The sequence below is a fragment of the Rhamphochromis longiceps genome, linkage group LG12 (genome assembly GCF_057381845.1).
Source record: "Rhamphochromis longiceps isolate RC_006_pf linkage group LG12, R_longiceps_female_GT1.1, whole genome shotgun sequence".
NCBI lineage: Eukaryota > Metazoa > Chordata > Actinopteri > Cichliformes > Cichlidae > Rhamphochromis > Rhamphochromis longiceps.
The window spans coordinates 26,532,051-26,559,604 of record NC_140568.1 but is presented as its reverse complement, the minus strand read 5'-3'; the positions used below and the strand labels follow the sequence as shown (position 1 = coordinate 26,559,604).

Here is a 27,554-nt window from a genome sequence, read left to right as displayed (position 1 = left end):
TGAAATGCAATAATGAATACTGCATTAAAAGTGCAGAGCTTCAGCTGTGGTTTATCAGATCATAATGAGACATGAAAGAAAGTTAACATATTGCCCAGTATATCCACTATCCTTCCTCTGCACATGTCCAAACCATCTCAGCCTTGCTCTCTAAATCAGTCAACCTGAGCTGTCACTGTAATGTTCTCATTTCTAATCTTCACCATCTTGGTCTCTCTCAATGAAAGTCTGAATATTTCCAGCTAGGCCTCCTGCCTTTTTGTTAATGTCACCATCTCCAAACCAATCTATCCTTCGAGGTGCACACCTCAACACTGTGTCACCGTCCTCATATATGTCCTGCACCACATGTATGAGACACTTCTCTCTAAACTGTTAAGCTTTGCTGTAAATATAACTTCATTATGCGATCCATACTTTTAATTTAAAAGTGCCTAAACAATAAAAAATATCAGACTGTGCAAATGTCATGCTATCTGTTTGCAGAGTTTAGCATATTCATGGTGTACCCTTCATCCCCCCAGAGAAGCCCCTCCAGTTGGCAAACACTATGAGAGGCAGACGTTCACGGTTGAAGTCACAAATCGCCTGAGCCGTCTTAAAAGCTGAATCTGGAAACCACACCTGGCCCGCCTGCTGCAGGACCTAACATGAACACACAGAATATGGAGTTTAAATGCTCTTCAAATAAGAGTGATGGCTTTATTATACGGCAAAAATGCAAAGAGACATTCACTCACTTTAGATTCTGAATCCAAGTTGGCTGGATCTGCTGGCACAGTGAACTCAACCGTGCGAGTTTCAACAGCGATGACGCCGAGGGGGATTCCTCCTAACCTGTGTTCATTCAATTTGTGGTTAAGGTCTAGTTGCAATTTAGCATACATATAAAGTACGTTTCAAGTGCGCAGATTTACCGTGCTCTCCCAACCACCACTGTTTGAGCCCAAGAACTCAGGATCTCCATGAAAGAGCCATGGTCAAAGAATCCACTCTGCCAGGCACCTCTCACCACTAACAACACAAATGAAAAAAGGAAAAAGTTTCATCTACTACTGACATAAAGAAGTTTTAGAGTTTAGATCTTGCAGCTTACGCGGGTGAGGTCTGCCAGCTAGCATCCAGCGGGGATCATACGGTGCTTTAGTGGGAGTAAATTCTATCTCTCTGTCCACTGCATCTGTAGTTGCTATAATGGGCACAGGTGAGTGTTTGTCCTGTGAAGACAGAAGAACTATATGAGATGGTCTGAAGGACTGCCCGAGTTATTGTATGATTATATTTAGACCACAAAATGTGTGAAATTCACTCAGTCAGCAGAACCTTTGGCATGTAAGAGAGCCACTGCAGGATAGTAAAGACACCCTCAAAGTCATCTGGCACACTGGTGTGTGTGACTCCATTATTGTACATGATCTGAACTCCGCCAAGCTGGTTGTTGGAAGTATACACCTCTCTGCCCAAAACCTGGAGAGAAACAGGAACTGACACTTTTTTTTTTTCCTTCTTGGGGACAGATGGACAGACAGCACACCATGCATGAGCCCATTGGTCCTTTAGCTGGATGAGCGAAAAACTGATTAGACTTACTAACCTTGTTTAGAGCACCTGACCCCGTCAGGATAATGTGAGAGTTCTCTACTTGAATCACTCGCTGCCCCAAACGGACCAGATAAGCTCCAATTCCAATAGCACGACATGTCACCTGCAAGAGCACCAACAGGCTTACATGAAAATCTCAGGGACTCTGGCATGCTGCTGCTTAAAATCAGATCCATGTTCTCACCAGACTGATTGTAACGATCTCTTCATAGGCCCGAGAAGATTCTCCAGCAATAGTGCCTGAGCCTCGCAGATTCTCAACACCAAGACCATCGTCCTTCCCAATAATGTCAGTGATGATGTACCTGAAACAGGTGAAAAATCTCTATCATTCAAATCAGTTCAGATTAGTTAGATTTCAGTTAAATATTTTAGATTTCAATAAACAAGCCTTTTATTCACACTCTTGCCTGTTATTAACAAACTGTAGTTTGTGATTTGTCTTGCTTGTCGTTTGTCTCTCTATGCTTGTTGAATATTTCTTTAATAAAACTGTAATGTTGTAACGTCTTTACCTTAAAATGTAAGTCCAAGAAAACAACAAGGAGCCACAACATAAGAAATGAATATGTAAAATACTTTACAAGCATCCAAAAAGTAAAGGATGTCAAATACTTTGCAACTTCCTTTGAGCACAGATCGTACCTGGACTCTCCACCTTCTTCTACATGCTGACAGTGAACAGAATTGGTGGCGCTGATACGGGTGTAGTCCTGAGGTGTCAGATAAAGGTATTTGAAACCCTGCAAGAAGAAAAAAAACAACAACAACCCACTATAAATGTAAAATAAGAGCTGCAATAATCAGTGGTTATTTCATCTGCTTTCACAAAGTGAACACGTGTAGAGACCTTGTAGGGGTCAGCGGGGTCAATCCAGGCCACGTGGAACATGTGTTTGACTCCTTCAGCGAGGCCAATGCGCGCCCCACTGTTGGCTGCAAGGTAAATTCGGGGGATGCCTTCTGTGCGAGCCAGCTCCGAGGCTCTGACGAACAGCTCGTCCTCTTGAGGGCCGAATGAGCCAATCATGTGAGTGATGTCATTACAGATGACAATAATGTCTCGGCCCTCTGGGTACTCCGGAGTTTTCATTTTCATCCTGAAAGCAACCATTCCCACCTGGAGGAGAATCATTATAATCGGTAAAAGCATCACCAAAGAAACATCCTTTGACGAAAATGATCTTTAAAACCAAACAAACCAAACAAAAAAAAAAAAAATCCTACATCGTTGTCTCCAGGCAGGCGGTTCATCTGTGCCAGTCGGCCTTGAGGGTCCAGGACGAGCTCAGTGCACATCAGCACATCCTTTGGGCATTTGTCCCCTGGACCCCAAAGCTTCAATAACGCCTACGAGAAGAGTTTCGCAGTGAGCTTAGACAACATCAGAACATCAGAGACTGAAATAAGTAAATCAGTGAGCTAACAGTACCTGTCTGAACATCTCAGGGAAATCATAGACATATGTGGTACCCAGAGTTTGAGCCTGGAAGCGTTTGGCCTGCAACAGGTCTTTTGTCACATAGGGGGTGTTGATTAACATCCCGTGCAAGGGGCCCTGCTTATCCCCATATGACTGAAACATGATCTGAGAAGGGAAAATTGGCAAGTTGATTTTTTACATTTGTATGACCGTGAAAAATAAAATATGAACGCCTGGTGGTTTTAAAAAAAAAAAAGAAAAAAGAAAAAGCTAAACACTCTGTCCTCACCTGTCCAGAACTTCGGTCAGTGACTTCTTTATACAAGCTGATATCCAAATAATAGCCAGATTCATTAGTAAGGAACAGGCGGATGGGAATGGCATTCCCAGTCGGTGTAAGGCGGATGTTGATCTTCAGCTCTGCCTGAAGGACGCGCAGCTTCCAAAGGCGACTGCCATATCGCATCACCATGGAGCGGACAGACTCCTCGATCTGATAAATCAAAGATCAGGACAAGCAAGCATGTTACATGTGAAGTCTGAAGGCTTTACAGGTCACGGTTTAGGTATCGAATCTGTGAATGTGGACTACTGATACAACAAAATATTAGTAACAAACAAGAAGTAAAATATTAAAAGCAGTAAAACATTTATGAAAGAGAGAATCATACCTGAAAGACTGATAAAACACTAATATTATGTAGTGCATATTAAAAAAGTCATAGCACAATTTATTCACCAAAATAAAATATACTATAATCTCGAGAACTGTATGCATATTTTTGTCTTAATAACTTATTGTGAAGATATACTGCAATAGAGATTGCAGAACACTGACTTTAGATAGGTCCATGATAACAGTGGGGACGAAGTTGAGGAAGATGTGATTGCAGTCTGTGCGAACACTGGTGTTACTGAAGGCCACCTCCAACTCATCCATGGCTTCCAACAGCAGACGTTCTCCCTCATTTTGGAGGTATTCAAATGAAGCTTCCTGGTTATTAATAAACATGTAGTGGCTTTAAGTTCTTTGAGTGCAAAAATCTTTTTCAAACAGCAAAATAACACATGCTACAAGCACATTTCTCATCTTGTTGGACATATAAAACAAAAGTCAAAATTTGTTCTGTTTACTTACCTTTGTAATGAGATCTGAGTGGCGGATAATTGCTCGGATGAAGAAGCGGTAGTCCGTAACTTCAGCACCCTCCTGAACACGAGCAGCTCCCAGGTAGAGGTGCATCTTGTGGTTGGCGCAGGGAACAGCTGTCAGGTCAAAGTTCCTCATTCGGTTGAGCTCCAGCTGAAAGGCCAAAGCTGGCTCCAGATTCCGGTAAATACGATCTTCCTGAAACTGAAGGGAAGCACAGATTCAGTCATCGTTTCCTTAGAAATGACATGTCAGCTCTGTAAATGCAGGTTGTTTAAAAACTCTTACCCCGTCTCTAGCTCTGAATGTGAAGAACTTGGGGAATTCTCTCTGTTTAAATGAAAATTTAAAACAATAATTAGACTGCAGCCTTTCAAAGTAAAAAGTAGCCTGCAAGGACTTTCCAAATGGAAAATGAAATGAAAATGGAAAAACACAAACAATAGGATTTAGTCAAGGTAAGTACCCCCCCCAATCTTGATTTTATGAAAAGTGATATGTGAATGAAATTAAAGCCATCTATGATCATGATGCACTGCACATAAGATACACAATTACCTTCTGTACAATCAGAAAGGTGATTCTCCTTATTCCATACTCGAAGAGAATAGCTTTCTGTAAAAAAATAAAATAAAAAGTCAAAATCACTAAAAAAAAAAAAAAAAAAAAAAAAAAAAAAAAAAAAAAAAAAAAAAGGAAAACTGTGATCTGCTATTTAAAAGAAGAATGCTTTATTTTAGATTTGGTTGGTAACCTTTGACTGTCCAAAGGCAGTAAAGGCTCGGACCAAGGCATCGTCATCTTCTGTGTCTGCTGTTTTTATGGACACATTAATGATGTGGATTGGGTTCTCCCTGGCACTCTGCAGGAGATAAAAGAGAAATCAGAGCGTGCACATATAGATTAAAACAGTCTATTGTTAAGCCCCGTCCTCCTTATACAGTCACAGCTGCTCACCTTGAAGTGCTCCTCATCGTAGAAGCTGGAGCAGGACTCAGAGAAAGGAGTATTCTCCATAAGTGGCTCGGCAAAACTGGAAAGAACTTCATCAAAATTCCTGCAAAACCAAAAGAAAGACATTAACATTTGATTAATTTCACTTTGAGATAATTCATCAAATCCCAAAAAAATAAAAATAAAATAAAAAAGACCTTTTGAAGTCATCAAAACACTGGAAAGCCACCATGGCCCCCATTCGCTGGCACGGTGGAGACAAGGCTCCATCCAGGAGGAGCTCACTGCCCTGCCTTCTCAATTTAAATTGGCCTGATCCACTGACTGGCACAGGAACCCTAAAAAAAAAAAAAACCAAAAAAAAAAAAAAAACAACCACACATTTAAAAATAAGTCAAAACCACTGGACAATGAGGTGACAACGAACAAGATGCCCAAAAATTCATAAAGAGAGCAATTAAAGCAAGAGTGGATAACTCGTCTTGTCTATTTAAAAACAAATTACAGAGTGTCACCACCATCAGATCATATTGGAATTACATACAGGTGATAGCAGAGGCAGCTTAAAGGATTTTTTTAAGGTTACAAGTCCTAAGCATAAAGTTCTCAGTCGTCCAGTAAGGGTGGGTAACAGGTTATATATATACACAACTGACAGAACCTGTTAGTATCAGATTTTGTACAGTGATGAAGTCTTAAACTGCCACTCATTTCTTCATATTTTGCTGAAACGTGCAAACATGCGTGGAAAAACAGTATATAAGGCAAAAACTGAGTCTGCACAATTCTGACAAGCTTGAAAGTAAAGGTGAGACCACCTTTATTCATCAACACTGTCTGAACTCTCTCAGGCAACTTTCTTCTAATATCTTTATGTAGTCTACAGGAATAGTTCTCCAGGCTTCATAAAGGACATTCAAAGCTCTTCTTTGGATGTTGGCTACCTTTTGTTCTGTTCTCTGTGAAGATGACCCCACATTGCTTCAATTATGTTGAGGTCTGGGTTCCTGGGAGGCCAATCCGTTACTGATAGTGCTCCACTGTGGGGGTTTTTTAATCCAGGTCTGCTTTTACTGCACTGACAGTGTGTTTGGGATCCTTGTCATGCAAGTAGGACTATTTTGACAAGATTCCAAACACCACTGATGGAAATATAGCCCTAAATCACAACTGCGCCTCCACCCACAGAGGGCTGTGTACACTCACTGTTCCTCTCTCCTGACTTCCTCTGTACACATTGATGATGATTTGAAGCAAAAATGTCAAATATGGGTCCATCACTCAAAAAAAATCTGTTGCTGCTGATATTCAGTTCAGTTCTCGTGTAATTTAGTGAACATCAGCCTTTTCTCCCTGTTCCCCTTTCCTAAGAATGTATCCTTTACAGTCAGTCTTTGACAGTCTTGGGTGGATTTTTTTTTTCCTGACAAAGACTTAACCAGCTGTAGGGTTTTTGTTTGTTATTTTAAGGCTTGAAACTTCTTTTTCCAGTTTCCTCTTTTCTTTTTAAGGACACACTGCATAGCATGGCAAGATATGCCAAGTTTTCAGCTAATAGCTCCTTTGGCAATCACCTTTGAAAATAATCAGATATTAGGATTGAACTGAAAATAAGTGAAAAAGCCGCCAATTTCAAAGAAAAACTTTGAAAGTCCTCCAGAAAGCCAGAATAACTGTTGACCAAGACCACTTTGGAAAAGGAAAAAAAAAAAAAAGCACAATAAAATGAAGTCTGGCTCCTTGGAAACAAAATATGACAAAACAAGGGGTGGCTCAAGACTATTGCACAATACTCGGTCATTTAAATTATGGAATATAGACATTGTAATTCTGATTACCAAAATGTTTTACTGCCTGAATTTTATTATGTGCCTATGTGCATGCACCTTTGTCTTCTGCTTACGTGGCCCGATTATCTGCTGTCTGGCTGATTAGCTAAGTAATGTATTTTTATCTCGGAGTATAGGGAGGATCGCCAAGTCAAGTCATCAGCTAAAGTCCAAGTGATGTCAGTAGATGCATGACTCAAGTCCGGCTCAGTTCAAAGCCGATTCCCCACCAGGAAGTGAGCTGAAAGGGATTATGAGCTGTTGTAATCCAGAGCAACTGTTACTATATCGGGTTTCAGATTTGCAAATTAAAGGTTGGAGAATGCAGGCTGGCCATTAGGTAACAACTAATGTAATTTCAGGCCTGAGGTTTTTAAGAGGAACATGAAAAAGAAGCTGAAAATGTGCCTCTTAAAAAGCCCAGCTATGCTTTACATGTTGAAAGAAGCAGAAAAAAAAAAATCAGATGGCCCAGTTCAGCATAAAAGTGAATTTAAAAGGACAAATCAGTTCTTAAGCAAATGTATCTGGGCAGAAGGAAAAAGCAACATGATGCATCCAGCATGCATTGCTGTGAGACAAACAGAGGATACGGTGGTTTGGTTGTTTGGGAGGAGCTTTACTCTACCTGTTCAGAGTAGGGCTGCTCCCTCTGAAATAAGATGATTAACAGGTGAATATTAGCAGTGCATGATCAAACTGTATGTCTACTACGTCTGGTAATATGATTAGACTGAAGCAATTTTAAAGAGACTAAGCACATTCACATCAAAGTCAAGTATGGCAAAACTGCATTCAGGGTTAGCCATATGTTACTTCACAGCACCAGGGTGGCACTGCACCTGTACTCCATGGGGACAGGTGAACATTTCTTTTCTGGATTACCGGTAATCGATCAAGCCACCATTGTACAGAGGACACCTAAATTATGTTTTTAAGGCCTGGATTTCATATGAAAAGTCTCTTTAATACAAGTGAACAATCTCCACAGAGAAAGAGAAAGCTTACATCCTCGGATGCTACAAAGAGGAAATATGTGGTCAAATTTGGAGGTGGTAGTGACTCATTCGTGACTCAGAAATTAGAGAATATCATTTGATTCGTCTGTGGCTCGGTGTGAAGTAAAAGTGTCACCTGTTTGGATGTGATGATGGCAACATAAACTGAAAGTCTACAGCGCATGTTCCATCCTGCAGCTGGTGATGCTGGATGCTGTTTAGCTCATAGGCGATGTAACCTCTGCGGACGTACACCTGAAAGTCAAGACAGAACAACAGAATGACCATTTAATAAAAACGCATAAGACAGAACATGTCTGTGTGAATGCACTAACCATACCTCCAAAGCAGCCATGCATACAACTTGATTGGAGTGATAGAAGAAGTTGGGCAAAACGTCAAAAATTGACGTTTCAGAGAGAATGAGTTTCTGTGGCAAATAAAAATATATATTTATCATTCACGGTATAAATGTGCTGCTCTAAAGTGATGTAACAAAGACGTTTTTTTGTTTGTTTTTTTAAATACAAAACACAAAGCCAACCTTCAAATTCTCTGGACAGAACTGGTGACCATACATATCAATGGCTGACAGGAAGATGGACTCCACCTGGTTGTGTCTCAGTTCATATGATGGTAAATGAGAAGCAATCAGGACCTATGAGATATTTGCAAATACTATAACAACATAGTCAAATAAAATAACTTTAAAGCAGATGCATGATTAGTCAAACTTCAACAAAACATATGCAGTTAGATCTGTAATTTGTTGGACAAAGACAGAATCATGTAGCTTTGCTGCTGTCAATCACCACAGTGGATTTCAAATCAAAAACCTTGACACGATCGAAGTGACGACTTTCATCTTTAATTCTATGGGTTTACTACTAATTATAGTAGTTTTTATGCACAGTCCACCATTTTCAGAGGCTCAAAATAACTGGACAAACTAACATAATTTTATATATAAGAACTGTTTTTAATCCTTGGATGAAAATCCTTAGAAGTCAGTAGCTGCCTGAAAGTCTAGAACTCATGAACATCACAAAAGGCTTTGCTTCCTCCCTTAAAATGCTCTGCCAGGCTTACACCACAGACACCTTCAGCTTAATAACTGAAAAGCTGCTTTGTTGGGTTGAGATCAGGTGACAGACTTGGCCAATGAAAGATTTCTGGGGGGGGGGGGGAAGGAAAACAAAACTTTTTTCTTCTTCGGAAGAATATCCCATTTATTTGCCTTTGACAAACTCTTGGGTTGTGTTTGCAGTACGCTTTGGATCATTACCAGTTTGCAGAGAGTACAGGCCTGTACACTTCAGAATTCATCCTGCCGTGTCTATCAGCAGTCACATCATCAATAAACACTAGATACCCAGTTCTACTGGAAGCCATACATGCCCATGCCATAGCTTTGTCTCCACCATGTTTACAGATAATGCTTTGGATCCTCCTCCATATTTTTCCTGGTACAAGTTCATTCTGGTTTCATCTGTTCAAAGAATTTTCTGCCACAAAGGTGCAGCATCTTTTCTGGCCAATTCCAATCTGGCCTTCGTGTTCCTGAGTGTAACCAGCGGTTTGCACCTTGTTGTTCTTGAGGGGTTTTTTTGAGACATTATTTTCTTAACCACAGAAAAAAATTCTGTCACCATCCAATTTATTTGTCTCTTGTGGTCTTTCAGGCCTTTTGGTGTTGCTGGGCTGGTCAGTGCAGACCTTCTTTTTAAGAATGAGACAGAATGTTGATTTGGACATTCCTACAGTTTTTGCTTCTCTCTCTCTAGAAGGTTTACTATATTAAAAATAAATAGCAAAACTCAATGCAAGCTCTCTTACCTGTCTAGCTCTCAAGGCTACCTTTGAGTTCTCCATCTTGCTAAGCTGTGTGAGTTCATTCAAAATAGCCATGAGCTCATCTGCCAGAGTGGGATCCCGTCCACACAACTGATCCTATACAAAGTTAAAGACAAACCTTCATCACTGTCCGTCCACGTGACTTTGTGCAGGATGAACGGTTATCAGGTTTGCTTCAGTGAAAAACGATGAGAGCCTTACAATGAGTATTGTGACCAGGACGTTCTTCTTGGATACTTGAGCATGAGAGAAGATGTAGTCGAGGACAGGACTCATGTCAGGTTTGTGCTTCTCTCTCAGGTTGATGACACACTTATCATAGTGAGCTGTTAAGGACCAAAAATAAATAAAAGCATTTCCATCATAACGGAGCTGCAATTGCAATAAAGAAGAGGTGACATAAAACCTGAAGGGGTGCTGATGTTACCTTGCTGAAACTGCATCTCTACCTGCAGGTAGCGCTTCAACAGATCGAGAACCACAGATTTCATGTAGCCACGGATTCCACTCCGATATCTGAACAGAAAAAAAATTCAGATGTGTCAACAATTACAACGATAACATAATTCAAAGATATTACTGCTACTACCACCACTACACAATTATGCATCTGACCAAATGGGGGGAGAAAGAAAAAAAAAAAAAAAAAAAAAAGACCTCTGCACCAGCTGTACAATGCTCTGAGTGTTCATGAAGAAAACCTCTCGGTCAGCTTTCCTCTGCAAGGTTGCTGCATGGCTGTCTAAAATGTTTGCAATCTGGAATCAGATAAGCCAAACGTCATCTTATCACACTGGTAAAAGCAATTTATTTAAAAAGCTCACAAGCAGCCTTTGCATAGCATTTTACCCTTTGACTGGGGAACTGGCAGAGGACGGAGGTGATGTTGCTCGCATACTGAGCCATGACTTTGCGGATATCTTTCTCAACAGTAGGTGGAATACGGCCAGCCACGCTGGTCATGATCTCTTGAAGTTCCAAAAGCGGCAGTGAGGGGTCCCTTAGAGTCTTCATCAGGGTAGCAACCCACTCTTTCAGCTGTAAGTTTACATGCAAACATGCTCGTATACATCAATAAAACGCTTTTGTGTCTTGTAATGAGAAATCTGCAGTGGCAGAAGGGCTGATATATACCTTTGTGCTAAAGTAGGGTTCTTCAAGGCAGTACCCATCCATGACATTAACCAGGTTTTCAAGAACACTGTGGAACACCTGGTGAAGCTTCTCCCCAGCCATGGGAAGTGGCTGCTGAGGCGGTAGCACCGCTGTGTTGAGTTCCACCTGTGAAGGAAGAGGAAAGAAAATGAGAGGAAGTTTTCACAGCAATTTCAATAACAGGAAGAACTTACACTGAAGTAAAATAAAATAAAATAAAATAAATGGATACAGACCAAATATATAAACAGGACACCAAAGTATTGCTAGAAATTTTTGCAAAAAATTTGAAATGAAGATTTTGATGTGCTCTGGAATAACCCACCCTGTGTATACTGCTGGGATCATCCAGATCCATACGTGCCACCACACAGCCAGGCTCCAGAACCGCTCCTGGTCGCTTGACAAAGTGGATACAGCCAGACTGCTGCGCAGTCAACGTCATCACCATCTTCATCACCTGAATAATAAAGGACAAGTAAGCAAAACGAACCGGCACAAATGGCATAAGTCACAAAATCCTATCCACCGTATATTCTGTTACCTCAATCTCTGCATAAGTTTCCCCTGCAAAAATATGATCTCCATCCTCAACCATGTATTGCAGCAGTTTGCCAGCAGAGGGCGAGCGTAGGACCGTGGGGTCATTCTCCTTCTCAAAAACACAGGTCTTGTTGCCAACGGTGATGCGAAACCTGAAACGTTAAAATAGTGCCGGTAATGAGTAATCAGTTAAACCAGAAGTAAATAACCAAACTGGGGGAAAAAAAAAAAAAAAAAAAAAAAAAAAACCCCGCAGTGGTAGCCTTGCCTGTCCACTTCTTCCTTCATGTAGGTTATATGGCTGCTGCCATTGTAGCACAGCAGGAGGCCGCCATCGTTCAAACGGTGGACGTCTATTTCGATGTGCGAGCCATTCATAATAACGACATACGTTGTTGGGGACTGGCGAGCCACCTGCAGGAAACAGCAGTGATAATCTATTCATTAAAAAAGGTAAGAGGCTGAATTAAAAACAAAACAAAGCAGGAAAGGAACAAAACAGATACCTTCAGACAGAATTTGACTCCTTCATATATTAGGTCCACATTGACAGAGTTGAGCAGACTGTTTGCAGGCAGTACCTGACCTCTACAGATGCAGCAGATAATGTTTATAAGAGTCAATTGCATAAAGACACGGGAAGAGCGCTGCAGTGAAACATTAACGACAAGTGCCTACTGACCTTTCCAGGGAATGTAGATAGTCAGACATGCTCTTTCTGAAGATAGCATCTGCAACAAGCAAAGCCCCACAGACAACACCAAGCAGGGTATTTGGTCTCTCTGCCTGCAGAAAGAACACGTGGCTTTGTGAATTAAAGGAATTATACACAAGTTCAATGGTCCATATCTGTCTTCAGTCTCTTACCTGCACTTTCTCTGCAATGAGATGATCCAGCCATCCGGTATCAATGTCATTGTTTCTGAAGCTTTCGGTTTCAAGTAATTTAATGAGGTATTCGACCGTCGTCCGAAAGTCACCTCTGATGGACAGCTCTTTCATAGCCACCACCATGTTTCTGGAAAATACAGAAAACCCAAATACATACACTAACAATCTAACACCAATTAAGGCTGACAAATTTAAGACAACTGTACTGCTGGCAAAAGCATGCTGCATCTTCTAACAGAGTACCGCTTTATCTGGAATCAGGTAAAGCGGTACTCTTTGCCGCACAGCCTACAAGTAGCTGATAATAGGAAAAAATACAATTAAAATAAAATAAAGGAGCTTACGAAATGGCTTCTTCACGGTTCTCGCCCCATGAAAAACAGTGTCCAAACTGGGAATCTGCAAATTCGTGTAGGCCACCAGTCGCGCCCACACTGAAATAACCCCAGACGTTCTTACTGCTGCGGAAGTTCAGCTCCTGCACGGTGCCCGAACTGGGCTTGAACCCCTGTGGGTGAGTGAGTGTGAATCAGTGGTTTAAAAAAAAAAAACAAAAAAAAAAAAAAACATGAACAGTACATAACAGTGTCATGTTTCCTGGTTAATGAAGCTGAAGTCCACCTCATCTGGGTTCTCACTGGTGATCCGTGCAGCTATGACGTGGCCTCTCGGACGAGGGACGCAATCTGGAGACTCAAAGTTAATAATGGTGTCACCCCAGGGACTTTCTCCATAAAGCACACGTATGTCCTTAATTCTGTGAAGTGGGATGCCCATCGCAATCTGTGAGAGATTAAGCAAATATTTAGATGGGAGAATCTGATCAGCATCTGTAGGATCAATAAGAACAAATTTCTCATTTTGTTCCTTGGGTATAATTATGTGTCTGAGCCTCCTAACCGAGGTTTACCTGAAGTTGAGCAGCTGGCAAGTTTACATCTGCGATCATCTCTGTACAAGGATGTTCCACCTGCAGGCGAGGATTCAGCTCCAGAAAATGGAAACTTCCATCTTCAGAGTAGAGATATTCCACAGTACCTGCACTCACATAGCCTACGATCTTGGCCAGTTGCACAGCACACTAGGCCACAAAGGAAATAACGATGAGACAATATGTCTCTAAGAGCAGACTTTAGTGTGTTAGCATTAGAATACAAGGACATAAACTTACCCGCTCCATTCGCTCTAATGTTGAAGCGGGAGCTATGGTGGCAGGAGCCTCTTCGATGATCTTCTGGTGCCTCCTCTGGATGGAGCAGTCTCGTCCAAAAAGAGAGATGGCATTTCCATACATGTCCCCCAGTATCTGGACCTCCAGGTGTCTCGCATGCTGAGCCAGCTGCATGATGAAGATGGGTGAGCCGGGCACCTCCGTCTGGACCTGCACTCAGAATAACACATGAAGTGTAAAGTCTTCTTGTTCCTCGACAATCACAGCCTATCCAATCACAGTTTATATAGTATAGAGCTGTAATCTGGAAGTCTATCAAACTGAGTACTGTGCCATTTTATTTTATGACCATGCAAATTAACAACTGAGTGTGGACATCCTGGCTGCTAAGAAAATTAAAAGAAACTGGGTAAATTAGACATTAGTTTGTAAAACGTAACTGCACCAACCTGTCTAAAGAAACCTGGGAAATCATCAGAGCACTCAACTTTCCGAATACCCTTTCCACCTCCACCCTCAGAGGCCTTGATTACAACCGGATAACCAATTTTCTCAGCTTCCTGAAGAGAAAAGAAAAATACGCACCAGACAACTTATAACCAAAAGTATGTACTAAAGATTTCGATTAAAACTAATTAATTTGTAGATATTAATATTGTTGATTTGTTACTATGCTTACTGCTATCCCCTCGTCTACATCGTGAACACAGCCCTGTTTGTAGACCTCTGGAGGAACATTGATGACATTGCCCTCTCTTTGGTCCTCTTCAGCCCAGTCCAGTCTCAGATCTGGAGTACAAGCACACACTAGGTAAGAACAAAGTGGTCCCAACTGAGTATGTACTGCATAATAGAGTCTACGCCATGTGCAAAATAGCACATTATAAGTTTAATGCATGTAACAGTCATGCGGCCCACTGTTTTTGGGGTTTAACAATCAGTTCTTCGAGGTTTGTGGGCATTCGTTCACATTTTTCCTTTAAGGACCCGCCGCAGTATATCAGTTCGGCTAAGGTCTGGACTTTGACTCTGACTCTGGTATACAAAGTAGTTCATGACAGACTGAGTGACTACAATGTGCACAGGTCTGTGCCACCACTGTGCTTTACAGTTGTTATTAGGTGTTTATGCCGATATGCTGTGTTTGGATTTCACCAATCACAACGCGCTGCATCAGGGTCAAACATCTCCACTTTGGTCTCGTCTGTCCGAAGGACATTTCGTTTGTTCGGTAGCAGCTCTGCAAACCTATGCCGTGCTGCCACGTTTTGTTTGTTTTTTCACAGGGGAGAGGCTTTTTCCTGGTAACTCTTTCAGGCAGGCCATGCCTGTTCAGTCTTTTTCTACTTCCACTGTCAAGAACTTTAACATTTAACGTTCCAACTGAGGCCTATGGAGTTTGTGTAACCACATCTTAATCCGGTGCGCAAATTTCAGTCTACTCCAGGGAAGATTGAACAATGTTTTGAATGTTTTCTACTTATGATTAATCACTGTAAAATGATGGACTTTAACTTGTGTGAAAACTGATTTATAACCACTCAGATTTATGGGCAACAACAATCGCTTCTCTGAGATCATTGCTGATCTCTTTACTCCTCAGCATTGTGTTGCTGAACTTCTGCTTTTGTAAAGATGTTCATATCTGCTGATGACCAGTTAATCGAGCACATTCAATTAGCATCACCCGGCTACTACTTACCCTCTTAATTCCTATTGAAGCAGTAAAGGTGTACATAGCTTTCACAGGACTGCATAGAGCACAGTGATAACTCTCTCACACCTGCTTTGTTTATGGCGGAGTTAGTGCAGAGAGGAAAAGCATCACCTGATCCACTCCACGGTAGTGTGGGAATGTCGGCACTCTGGGCCACAATGGAAGAAGCCACTTTATCCCCCAAAGCCCACATGGCTTTACTGGATGGCCCTGAGAGAAACAGCAGAGGTCAATTTATCATGAGAAGCAGCACAAAGCTTTCTAACTAAATGAAAGTAATAAAATGAAAGAAACTGCTCTTTTACCCAAAAATGAAATGCCCGCTTTACTCAGGAGCTCAGGCAGTTTGGGATTTTCAGATGCATGACCCCAACCAGCCCAGACAGCCTGTAAAGAGCAATGTGCACAGAAACAGACTGTTGTTTATTTACAGGAAGAGAAAGTAACAACTGAATACACCACGGTGGGCCCGTGCTAAAAAGAACCGCTGTTTAAATAAACGGTGAGTAGCACCTCCACTTGAATCCTTTTTGCAATGTCAACTATTAGCTCCACGTTGGCATAGTTGTTATTGTTGGTGCCACCGGGTACAGGCACATAGTGGTCGGCCATTTTAATATATTCTGCAGGGAAACAGGAAGCAAGGCTCAGAACTTCACAGTGAGAAAAGCATTTCTACTGGTTCATCACATACGTTTTAGGCGATGACTGATAACAATTACCTGCATTAGCTTTTAAGTCTTCAGGAGTTACCATGACAACAAAGCGGATGGTCCTCTCATTGCGAAACATTTCATAGGACCAGCGGCGGATAGAGCGCATACATTTGACTGCAGCGATGCCATTATTAGCGATCAGCACCTGTAAGAGGACCCAACATAAATATCGCTCAGAAAAATGTAGATAAATGAGAAATTCAAGAAGGGTTTCGTTCTTACTTTTTCTATGACACGGCTGCCACCGAATCTTGTGACAAACTCTGCAGGAGAGGCCACGGTAAAGTCCCTGTGCAGATCCATCTTTCTGTGTTCACGTCCTTTTTTCACCAAGTGAGGACCAGACATGCTAGGCCTGCATTGGAAAGTTCACAGTTAGTCTTGACCCCTCCAAAAAGTGAACTGCATGAAGGCAACAAGCAACTGAATTTAAACTGAAAATCAAAACCCAAAGTCTAGAATCAGTCTCTCTGCAACAGGCAAGGGCAGCCTGTGGAGCAGCCCAGTTTTTATACCCTTAAATCCAAGAGTCTGCGCACAAAACTCAGAACAGTAACCTGAACACAGTAATAGCTGCAGATGTTACACTGAATCTACCACTCTTGACGGCCCCTTTTATCAGATGTTCACCACAGCTAAGCCAATAAATGTACATGTGTTGTCATCATGGTGTAATCATGCACACTTTACCTTTAGTCCAATTTCCTGCTCATTATATACACACAGCATAATTCCTATCGCCTGGCCCTGGATGACTGAGAACCTACCTACAGTGACATGTTAAAATGTAGTGTGCTTAAAATGTTTTTTTCCTTTATACCCCATGAACAGTAGTGAAAACACCCCCGATGACTACAATCTGGAACAGTACTGGAGAGATGAAGCACCGTTCTTCTAAAAACTGCCCTTTATTTGGCGTTTTGATTTTGGCAGTGCACCGTCTCACATGTCAGAGCAGCGCAGACGTACAGCTGGAGGTAATGGCTCAGAATAATCATGACCCAAAATAATCAGTCATTCATAAATAAATAGTCAAATCAAACACAGACTCTTGACAATCTTGGCTAATAAACATTGTGTAATTTGTTGAAAACAAAATGTCTTAAGGGTCAGTGGAAACCAAAATCATCAATCTTTTGAGACCCGGCTTCAAAAATCAGAGTTAAGAGTTAGCAGTTAAGTTGTCTTTTTAGCGGTATATGTATATACGAGTCATTTTGAACAAGTGCAGCCGTGGATCCTCCACCTCTGCCCACAGACTGCCATGCAGTAGTGGTGTAAGGACAATGAAATGTTTGTCTCTGTTATCACTTTTCACATAACAATAATAAATCAACTACAGATAAATATGAAATAAATGCAAATAAGTTAAACTGAGCTGTACTTATTTTAAGTGATATCACACCACATGAATCCCACCACACACACACACACACACACACACACACACACACACGATAAGAAACAGGCGAAGCTTTTCCCCATGTTTGGAAATACATAACTGGACTGCACAGCACCAGAACATTTGAACATTTCACGCACATACCATCGTTATCGTCATCTGTCCGCCGGGGTGCCGTTCAGTCCGGGGTTTCGCTGTTTCTTTTTAAACCACCCCCGGGGAGATACGCCCTTGCCCCATCAGTGAAGCCACACAGTAAAGCTGCAGCGCAGCAGCAGTTTGTGCGCCTGTGCTGATATGTGAACTTTACACTTCACTCCTGTTCACTCGGGGAAATACAGTCTGTTATTGTGCTGCTTTCTGATAACGCTTTCCATTTCGGTATCAACCACTTGCTGACTTTTTTTCCGGGACAAGAGGGTTTAGTTTAACCCGATACGCCTACTGCGTTGCACAAACAGTGATAATCTAATCATAACCACGACTTGGGGATTACTAGAAAAATCGGTGGCTTGTCGCAGTGACAGGCTTGCGGCAATAATGACTGCTTGATTGTTACCGTTTCCTTATATGCGTGCAAGCTGCGCACAGCCCGTAAACTACAGCGGCCCTTCCTGTTCACAAACGAGCCTACGAAAGGTGCTGCAGCGGCACTAGTTTCAACACAGAGTAGTTCTGTGTTTAGTTTCCACATACCAGAGTATCACATTACCGAAAACTGCAGCAGCCCTCTGCATTATCGGACTTACCTCTGGAGATATGGGAATAAGCTGATACTCGGGTAGTCGTTTCCGTCGAAGGAATACATCGCGCTGTGTTACTACTAGGATTTTAAAAAAGAGTTTTTAAAACCAAAACAAAGGAGACTTCCACAAAGTGCTTCCTCTTGTCCGCTTCCTCCCTTCTCCCCTCCCACATGTGCAGCCGCATATCTGCAAATAAAGTCCCCTGAGCCAAAGCGCTGGCTGCTCTTTGGAAACAAAGCGAGCAGTGCTCCACTAAATCCATTATTGGAAATGTTTATTGTTGGGCATCAAAGGGCTAAAAACGGTCGCGCACGACACGAGCAGACTGATTTTGTTTGTTTGTTTTTAAGTGCAGTAACAACAAAGTATAGGAAGACGCTTCGAAACATCTCACTTTTCTCTTCTTCGCCGTGTAAACCACAATATACCCACTAACACGCATAAATCCAGGCCGATGGAGCTCTAGTAGGTTTTTCTTGGCTCAAGTGTTTTCCATCTAACGTTCATACACATTCACGCCCCAGTGGGCGTGTCAGAGAATAACTTAACCAAAGATATTTAGCATCGACTCCTCTACCTGTTGAGCTACAGCCAGTCTAATAAATATCCATGTATTTATTGTTTTTATGCAATAAATACAGGGATAAATAAACAAAAATAAACAAAACAGTTTTCTAATTGAACAAAACTAACAAAAATCTTTGTCAGCTAGTGGCTATCTCATGTCTAGAACTTCTGGATATTAATCAAGAAACGGTTTCTAACTTTGAGATTTGCTGCAGCTTGTTTACTCTCCAAACTCCTGGGTTGGCTTCAGGGTATGTTTTGGGTCATCGCCTATCTGTGCTGTGAACATGAAGTTCAGTGGCATTCATAGCCACCCATTTACACACCTTTTATTTATTACTCACACTCCAGTGGTGATGGATAGATTCTAATTTGGGGTTCAGTGTCTTGCCCAACGACACGCAGGGGCTGAAAGGAGGCAGAGATTGAACCACCGACCTTCTAATTGGAAAATGACTTGCTCTATTTCCTGAGCCGCATTTTTCTGGCTTCCGTATTTTTCCCCATCCCTCTGATATTTATATTGATTAATCTGTGTAAGGAATAATCATCCAGAGACTGAAGATATTTGGCAAAGATTAATCTGACCTTTCTATTCACCAGGCGGATGTATGGTTTGCACCCTATGGTGGGTCTCTACATCTCTGTTTGCTCAAGTCTTCTTCTGAAAGTAGACTTGAATAAGTATCACTTGGATGCCTTTTAGAGAGTCTTCTTGATTGGTTTGGATGGAAAGGATCCTGTGAGCCTCCACCACCGCCACTGGTGTCATGTTTAACCTGCAGAGTTCACCAGAGCCTCCTTATTTTGTCAGAATGTAGCTTAATGATCCCGCTCTTTTCTCTTGCATGTTTTACATGCACTGAATGTTCCTTTGACCACATGTTGTGGGTCCAAGGAAAAAGAAAATATAGAAAATAAAACAAATACTGACCTTTTAACTGGTTCATTTATGAAAAATGAGGAAATAGCAGGCACCGGCCACGCTTTTGAGGTCATTTTCCAATTTCAAAAGAGAGGAGGCTACAGATTAGACATATTTGACAGTTAAACCCTGCATTTAATATGCATATGAATACCCTCAAACTAAAGCTGAGGGTCTGCAGTTTAAGCCCATGTTTATTATAGAGTATAAGAGTAACCCGAATATGCTTTTGGTAAATAGTTATAATAGAAAACTGTTTAAACAGCAAAGAAAGAAAGAAAGGAAATTAATAATAAAAAGAAGAATATTTAAACTACAATAAAGACCATAAGTCAATTCAGCTGCTCGTGTCAAGCTAGTTACTTACCTGTGTGCACTGAAGGAATCCTTGTACCCTCCATGATATCACAAACCACCCGTTGGTATGAAAGTAATTCTTAATTTACCGATATCGCAGAGGAACAAGAAGAAAACTAACATTTGTTGACAATTTCAAAGCACTTGCTGTGCTCTGACCTCGACTAATGCCACCACCGCTTGTCAAAGTCATTGGCTGAGGCTCTTGTTCCATTAATAGAGCCAAGATATTTGGCATGTGACAATAACACAGGTCAGCTTGTGGAGACAGCGCGCTACCGATGCGATAATGTGTGCCCAATTTTTTGGGGGGAATGTTCCTCTAGACCAGGGGTGGGCAATCTCAGTCCACGAGGGCCGGTGTCCCTGCAGGTTTTAGATCTCACCTTGGGTCAACACACCTGAATCACATGATTAGTTCGTTACCAGGCCTCTGGAGAACTTCAGGACATGTTGAGGAGCTAATTTAGCCATTTAAATCTGCTGTGTTGGTTCGAGGACACATCTAAAACCTGCAGGGACACCGGCCCTCGTGGACTGAGATTGCCCACCCCTGATAGACCTAAAAAACAATCCAGTTTACATTATGCCCTCATTATAGTGCGAGTGTATAAATGGTGTAAGTGAACAGCTTGTTTGTTTATAACATGACAGAGCAGTAAAAACACGCCCCAACCTATATAGCTGACATTCATTTACTTAAAGCCCTTACTTGATGACCGTTGAGCTGGGCTGTGGTACTACAGAAGGCGCCTGTGGAGGGGAAGATTTGATGGTGGAGGTCGGTGGCTGAGATGCACCGCTTGGAGGTTTCGTGACCAGAGGTTCTTCGTCCGAAGAGTTATCCTCTGATGCTCCAAGAATAAACTTCAGGCGCTCCCTCGCCTTAGGTCCTGAACTCAGCATTGGTGGGACGCTCTTAGAAGGTTTCTGGGTGGTCGGCAGCACCGTTGGTTGTTTTGAATTTGCCTCCATGGAGCCCTGCAGAGCATCAGAGTCCACTATTCTGCCACAAAGACCCGCAAATGCACTGGCAGCCTGAGGCACGTTATGTTCAGCATGTTGTGAGGCAGCTGCAACTGTTGACAGAGGATCCATGCCTGCATCAGGGCTGCGTGCAGTGGGCACGTCCTCCTCGGCTGCAGAAGGAAGTTCCTCCCCTTTCACGGGCATTGTTACGGTCTTACTATTTATCCTCCACAGCAGCAGAACCCACAGAATAAATCCCCAAAGTGCAAACTCCAGCATTCACAGACATCCTCCTGAAACTGCAACAGGAATAAGGCGGATGTCAAAACTAATTTGAGAGAACAGAAACATTTTTTCATCAAATGTGAGCCAAGTTAACAGTATACCAACTGTTTTTTTTGACACTTGGAATGGATTTTCTGTAAGTGCATTAAAAACTGGAGTCTGAACTATGAATGTGAAAAGTAGTTTAGTGTCAGACACCACCTGGTGGCTGAAAGCTGAAGCTGTAGTTTTGGTCTAAACAAAAGGGTCATTCCATCTCAAATCATCTCATTTCTTGATCATGAAACATCTTTGAGTTGCCACAAATCTTGGACATGTATGAAAATTGCCTGTGAATTCCTATCCTAGATTTTTTAAAGCCCATCTTTCAGGCCTTGTTTGGCCCCACACTGTAATTAAAGCCTTCAGTGAAGTCCCATATTTGAATATACATTAATAAAACAAACTTAACTCTGCAAAAGACAACTAAAGACAATGTCTGAATGGTCTATAGCTGTATTTGACAATAATGAAAAATAAAATATGTAAATGCTGGAGTTTATTAACTCTATCTGAAATAATAATTTTGATAAATATGTGCAGGATTTTAATTATCAAAAACCACGTGCACTTTGTCCTGGACGAGTCTGATAATTCATGTTAAGAATAAAATTTATTAAGACCCATTAAAAAGACAACAAGTACTGATATAATCTTCTCTGAACATGCAAATAAATGCAGCAAATCAATTAAGATTCATTAAGAGGAATGAAAGATGAATTCTCGGTTCTTATGAAAAATTGTTGCATTTTTTTAAAGGGCTGCTTTCATGGTTTATTTTTTAGATTTTTCCCCAATTTTTCAGTCTAACTTTCCCAAATTACAGATCCTGACTAATCTTTAATGGTAGGAAAGGCCACTATCAGGGTATAAAGGTTTGTGATACATAATGCAAAATTTTGCATTTGCAATTGTTTTTTGGAAAATATGGTCAAGTAAAAGGTGATTTGAGATGAAATGACCCCAAAGAAATATGGAAAAAAAGACATTTCTAGATTTTTTAAATAGGATAGACTGTTTTAACTTGGCATTTCAGGGCAAATGATGACTACAGGGAGTGCAGAATTATTAGGCAAATGAGTATTTTGTCCACATCATCCTCTTCATGCATGTTGTCTTACTCCAAGCTGTATAGGCTCGAAAGCCTACTACCAATTAAGCATATTAGGTGATGTGCATCTCTGTAATGAGAAGGGGTGTGGTCTAATGACATCAACACCCTATATCAGGTGTGCATAATTATTAGGCAACGTCCTTTCCTTTGGCAAAATGGGTCAAAAGAAGGACTTGACAGGCTCAGAAAAGTCAAAAATAGTGAGATATCTTGCAGAGGGATGCAGCAGTCTCAAAATTGCAAAGCTTCTGAAGCGTGATCATCGAACAATCAAGCGTTTCATTCAAAATAGTCAACAGGGTCGCAAGAAGCGTGTGGAAAAACCAAGGCGCAAAATAACTGCCCATGAACTGAGAAAAGTCAAGCGTGCAGCTGCCAAGATGCCACTTGCCACCAGTTTGGCCATATTTCAGAGCTGCAACATCACTGGAGAGCCCAAAAGCACAAGGTGTGCAATACTCAGAGACATGGCCAAGGTAAGAAAGGCTGAAAGACGACCACCACCGAACAAGACACACAAGCTGAAACGTCAAGACTGGGCCAAGAAATATCTCAAGACTGGTTTTTCTAAGGTTTTATGGACTGATGAAATGAGAGTGAGTCTTGATGGGCCAGATGGATGGACCCGTGGCTGGATTGGTAAAGGGCAGAGAGCTCCAGTCCGACTCAGACGCCAGCAAGGTGGAGGTGGAGTACTGGTTTGGGCTGGTATCATCAAAGATGAGCTTGTGGGGCCTTTTCGGGTTGAGGATGGAGTCAAGCTCAACTCCCAGTCCTACTGCCAGTTTCTGGAAGACACCTTCTTCAAGCAGTGGTACAGGAAGAAGTCTGCATCCTTCAAGAAAAACATGATTTTCATGCAGGACAATGCTCCATCACACGCGTCCAAGTACTCCACAGCGTGGCTGGCAAGAAAGGGTATAAAAGAAGAAAAACTAATGACATGGCCACCTTGTTCACCTGATCTGAACCCCATTGAGAACCTGTGGTCCATCATCAAATGTGAGATTTACAAGGAGGGAAAACAGTACACCTCTCTGAACAGTGTCTGGGAGGCTGTGGTTGCTGCTGCACGCAATGTTGATGGTGAACAGATCAAAACACTGACAGAATCCATGGATGGCAGGCTTTTGAGTGTCCTTGCAAAGAAAGGTGGCTATATTGGTCGCTGATTTGTTTTTGTTTTGTTTTTGAATGTCAGAAATGTATATTTGTGAATGTGGAGATGTTATATTGGTTTCACTGGTGAAAAGAAATAATTGAAATGGGTATATATTTGTTTTTTGTTAAGTTGCCTAATAATTATGCACAGTAATAGTCACCTGCACACACACATATCCCCCTAAAATAGCTAAAACTAAAAACTACTTCCAAAAACATTCAGCTTTTATAATATAAATGAGTTTTTTGGGTTCATTGAGAACATGGTTGGTGTTCAATAATAACATTATTCCTCAAAAATACAACTTGCCTAATAATTCTGCACTCCCTGTATTGAAAACAACTAGAAAACAATGAAGTAATTGCTTTTTTCAGCCATTATTATGTTTTAATTGGTCAACTGTTCATATACTTAATGTTTAAGACTTTTTTTTTTTTTTTTTTTTTTTTTTAAAAGATCACTATTAAATATTTGTCTTTCTCCTTCTTGGAAAAAGCACAATTCTTTTGATGTCCAAACTTAATGAATCCCCATAAGAAATAAACTCCTTAAAGCATATTAAAATACATCATGACTATAAGAAAAACTGAAATACTAAGTAGTGTTTGTCTCTGTGTACTGTTTAAGTTACTGATTTGAAGGTCAGAGGTCAGATACTCTCTCAGGACAGCAACACTGAAGTTCTTACTTTCATATATTAAGAAAATTATTCAGTAAATTCAGTCAAACAGAAGCAAGAGAAGTAATTACAATCTACACAGTCACGTGTATACTTTAGATGACTAAGTCCTATGTATACACACGAGTGTGTTATCTATGACAGCTGGACCTGGCTGCAGGCTACATTTCCCAGCGAGAGTCCTGTAAACAGCCTGCCTGTAACAGCTGACATGGAGAGCATGTGCTGCTTCATGTGGGGTAAAGGTCAGCACTGAGGGAATGAAAGGAAGGGAAGTTCAGGTGAAGGAGGATGGAAAGAAAAAAACATCCATAAAAAACAGCAGCAATAGCAGGAACACTTGAACACATCCAAATACAGAATATACATTACACACATGTTCTTTGTCCCATTGAAAGATATCATTGTTTTTTGTTTTTTAAATAAACAACAATTATAAGGATTTATTAGCATTCATTTTGTATAATAGAAGCACAAAATTTGTGAATTTATCCTTTGGAGCAAATTTAAAGCCGACATAAAAAAAAGGAAAAGGCTAAACCGTCACTTTCCTCAAGAAACAACAAGATCTGAAGCAATGTATTTATGAAATACTTTTACTTTTTATCTGTATTTTTCTAAAAATATATCCTGATACCATATAGCAGATGAATGATTTATTTCTCTTGTGCTTTTCTTTAAAGAACAGGTTTATTCTCACAGGACTTGCTGTTCTAATTAAAAGTTAAGCACATAACAATTTTTATAGGAGTGTCACTTTTAAAAAGGTTATTAATGCGTCCAACTTCTGGCGTGAACGTTTTACCTCGTAAACATACAAATATCTGTGAACTCTAACAGAAAAGTTGAACTAAGCACAACAACTGATTCTGCCTGACATAAAAGTTAAATCAGCGCACTGATCGGATCTTTTCCAGAGTTCAGTCTGGAGAAAAACGAGACTGTCTTTTAAATTAAAGGTAACGCGTAAATCAAAACATGCCATTTTCACTCACCTGCACAAACTCAGAAACCGGGCAGCTCTGCTCCCGGGTTGTTGATGGCGTTGTTTCACACAGCCAGAGAGCTACAGTACCAGGCTAACCGATTTAAACCCACTGATTATTTCCCACACCTCCACACCACTCGGAACTTATCATGAATGAACACATCCGTCATTATCTTATTAATGTGACACAAACCCCAGAATCCCTCCAAACGCTACCGCTGCCAAGGTCTTTATGATTATAGACAGTGCCTCGCCAGCAGCTACAAATGTCAAAGTCACCTACCACTACCTCCACTGCTCAGCGGATTGTGAGTGGGGAGGGGGTCTCTCCCAGAGTTAAGGGTTCCGCCAAAGATCGTGTATACTCAAGATGTTCCTGCTCGATAGAAAAGCAGTAAGCATCTATATTTACGATCAGCGGGAAGATGTTTGGTTCCTCGGTCTTCTGTTGAGTTCATGAACAATGGGGAAAAGGTGTATTTGAACTTTAAGACCGTTCAGCTCATATTAAAAGTCAATGTATCAACAAGCACCTTTTTTTTTCAAATTAATGGAATTTGATATGATGCCCACCTTTGTTTTTATTTCCTGTTACTTCTGTATTATGTGTGTGATGAACTTTTCCAAGAGTTGTCATCCTCCCAAACTGACTCCAAGAGCATGCAGAACAGTTAAGGTCAGTGATCATGATTCAATAAGAAAGACTAGGCAAAAATAGCACCGATGAGAGACTCCCGGGGCAAAAACCACTTCTGAACAAAAAGGACACAAAGATTCGTCTCACATTTGCCAACAAAAACACAGCTTCCCTTCCCAGATCCCTGAGATTTTTGTGGACTGATGAGACAAAAGCTGAACTTAGAGTCCCATTAAACCTGCTGTAAAACTAACACAGCATCTCATAAAAAGAACACTCAACAGTCAAACGTGGTGGTGGCAGTATGAACAGCTTTTTTGCTTCAGGTCCTGGAAGACTTGCAGTGATTGGTGAAGCCATGAATTTTATTCTCTACCAGAAAGGCCTGCAGGAGAATGTCTGGTCATCAGATCATGCCCTGAAGCTCAGGGTGGACTTGGATTATGCAGCAGGACAATAATCGAAAACACACCAGCAAGTACACAACTGAATGGTTAGAAACAAAGAAACAATTTTTTTTAACTAAATGAAGTTTTTGGAGAGACAGTGTGTAACCGAGGACAAGGGATGAGTAAACGGGGCAAAGAAATAAATTGATCATTTATTTATTACATGAGTTATACATACAAATTCCCAGTCATTTCCAGACAGGACTTACAACACATCCTGCTGATATCCCAGCTGCACATGAGACTTACCACACAAACTGTGCGAAAATAACACTGCAACCCGTCACACCCCGCTTAGCGACACTGCAATCGTGGCACACACTGCAAACAATTCGGGTCTCAGCGCAGCTGGGAATCAGTGCTATGCATGGCCTGCGATCTGGGAGATAAAGGGAAGTGGCACAAACAATTAAACAAAAAACAAAAAGGGAGGTTAGTCCGCCCTTACACAACTTACTTTCAATCAATAACCGCCTTTACGGCTGGACGGACTAACCAAAACAAAATTACAAATCAATCAAAAAAGAACGAAAAAAAGACAGCAGAGACAGCACAGCTGAAAAACACAAACAACATTATCAAGTAAAATATTACCCAATAAAATATCAATTTTATGAAACCATTCAAAATCATGAAGCTGAAACAAACACTCAATATACCTACAATATTGATCAGTTTCCCTGCGCGCAGTCGATCTAGGGCTTGATCAATTCTTCTATTAAAATTCGTAGTCACACTAAAAAAGTCCAATGACATATTAAAAATAGGCACACGCAATAGCAAATGATCCAAACAAAAATGGCAAAAGTCTCTTACCGACAGTATACCCACTCGCACCTGAGTGAATTAATTGCCTCTAGTTTTTTCCACAGAAGAGCGCTGACTTCACCCCACACACCCACTACCTTTTCACAGCTCTTCAGCCAATCACCTGGCAGAGAGCAACAAACTACCAGGTGACACTTGTTACACGTGCCAAAGTCCAGACTCAAATCTGATTGAGATCCTTTCGCACAGGGAAGGCTGGATTTTACCAGCAAGCAGTAGTGACTTACATTTGTTGCAAATCACCCAAAAAAAACTTTTACTTTTTAAGCAGTTCCATATTGCATAATGTAACTTAAAATTATTAAATCACTTAAAAGTGATTTAGTGTAACTCAATTACACTAAATCACGTAAACACTTTGCTTTCTAACGTATTGTTTTTATTTTGTTGTTGTTTTGTTTTTT

The 27,554-nt window shown here is 41.1% G+C and overlaps 1 protein-coding gene across 4 annotated transcripts in view; it reads right to left on the bottom strand.

Annotated features, from left to right (window-relative positions):
• acacb (acetyl-CoA carboxylase beta) overlaps positions 1-25,530 on the bottom strand; it is a 28,541-nt gene extending 3,011 nt beyond the window's left edge. The window contains exons 1-48 of one of the 4 annotated variants that reach the window (XM_085425444.1): positions 25,244-25,530; positions 20,713-21,268; positions 16,226-16,358; positions 16,010-16,148; positions 15,801-15,910; positions 15,593-15,674; positions 15,399-15,497; positions 14,250-14,359; positions 14,020-14,130; positions 13,571-13,780; positions 13,310-13,480; positions 13,021-13,182; positions 12,744-12,907; positions 12,376-12,526; positions 12,191-12,294; positions 12,015-12,096; positions 11,777-11,922; positions 11,510-11,660; positions 11,291-11,425; positions 10,945-11,091; positions 10,660-10,848; positions 10,468-10,568; positions 10,238-10,326; positions 10,012-10,136; positions 9,793-9,906; positions 8,501-8,614; positions 8,297-8,386; positions 8,093-8,211; positions 7,587-7,610; positions 5,327-5,467; positions 5,133-5,232; positions 4,930-5,037; positions 4,734-4,790; positions 4,464-4,505; positions 4,164-4,379; positions 3,864-4,019; positions 3,315-3,518; positions 3,035-3,190; positions 2,830-2,952; positions 2,453-2,722; positions 2,248-2,345; positions 1,787-1,907; positions 1,595-1,705; positions 1,324-1,467; positions 1,097-1,217; positions 918-1,014; positions 741-837; positions 510-645 (exon numbers count right to left, since the gene is read on the bottom strand). In XM_085425444.1, coding sequence (XP_085281570.1) covers positions 510-645; positions 741-837; positions 918-1,014; positions 1,097-1,217; positions 1,324-1,467; positions 1,595-1,705; positions 1,787-1,907; positions 2,248-2,345; positions 2,453-2,722; positions 2,830-2,952; positions 3,035-3,190; positions 3,315-3,518; positions 3,864-4,019; positions 4,164-4,379; positions 4,464-4,505; positions 4,734-4,790; positions 4,930-5,037; positions 5,133-5,232; positions 5,327-5,467; positions 7,587-7,610; positions 8,093-8,211; positions 8,297-8,386; positions 8,501-8,614; positions 9,793-9,906; positions 10,012-10,136; positions 10,238-10,326; positions 10,468-10,568; positions 10,660-10,848; positions 10,945-11,091; positions 11,291-11,425; positions 11,510-11,660; positions 11,777-11,922; positions 12,015-12,096; positions 12,191-12,294; positions 12,376-12,526; positions 12,744-12,907; positions 13,021-13,182; positions 13,310-13,480; positions 13,571-13,780; positions 14,020-14,130; positions 14,250-14,359; positions 15,399-15,497; positions 15,593-15,674; positions 15,801-15,910; positions 16,010-16,148; positions 16,226-16,358; positions 20,713-21,248 — 6,406 coding nt within the window. In that variant the 5' untranslated portion in view covers positions 21,249-21,268; positions 25,244-25,530. Of the gene's footprint in view, positions 1-509; positions 646-740; positions 838-917; positions 1,015-1,096; positions 1,218-1,323; positions 1,468-1,594; positions 1,706-1,786; positions 1,908-2,247; positions 2,346-2,452; positions 2,723-2,829; positions 2,953-3,034; positions 3,191-3,314; positions 3,519-3,863; positions 4,020-4,163; positions 4,380-4,463; positions 4,506-4,733; positions 4,791-4,929; positions 5,038-5,132; positions 5,233-5,326; positions 5,468-7,586; positions 7,611-8,092; positions 8,212-8,296; positions 8,387-8,500; positions 8,615-9,792; positions 9,907-10,011; positions 10,137-10,237; positions 10,327-10,467; positions 10,569-10,659; positions 10,849-10,944; positions 11,092-11,290; positions 11,426-11,509; positions 11,661-11,776; positions 11,923-12,014; positions 12,097-12,190; positions 12,295-12,375; positions 12,527-12,743; positions 12,908-13,020; positions 13,183-13,309; positions 13,481-13,570; positions 13,781-14,019; positions 14,131-14,249; positions 14,360-15,398; positions 15,498-15,592; positions 15,675-15,800; positions 15,911-16,009; positions 16,149-16,225; positions 16,359-17,549; positions 17,725-18,154; positions 18,646-20,712; positions 21,269-25,243 lie in introns of those variants that run through there. The other 3 variants (XM_085425448.1, XM_085425445.1, XM_085425447.1) reach the window with 3 other exon arrangements.
• Positions 25,531-27,554: the final 2,024 nt, after the last annotated feature.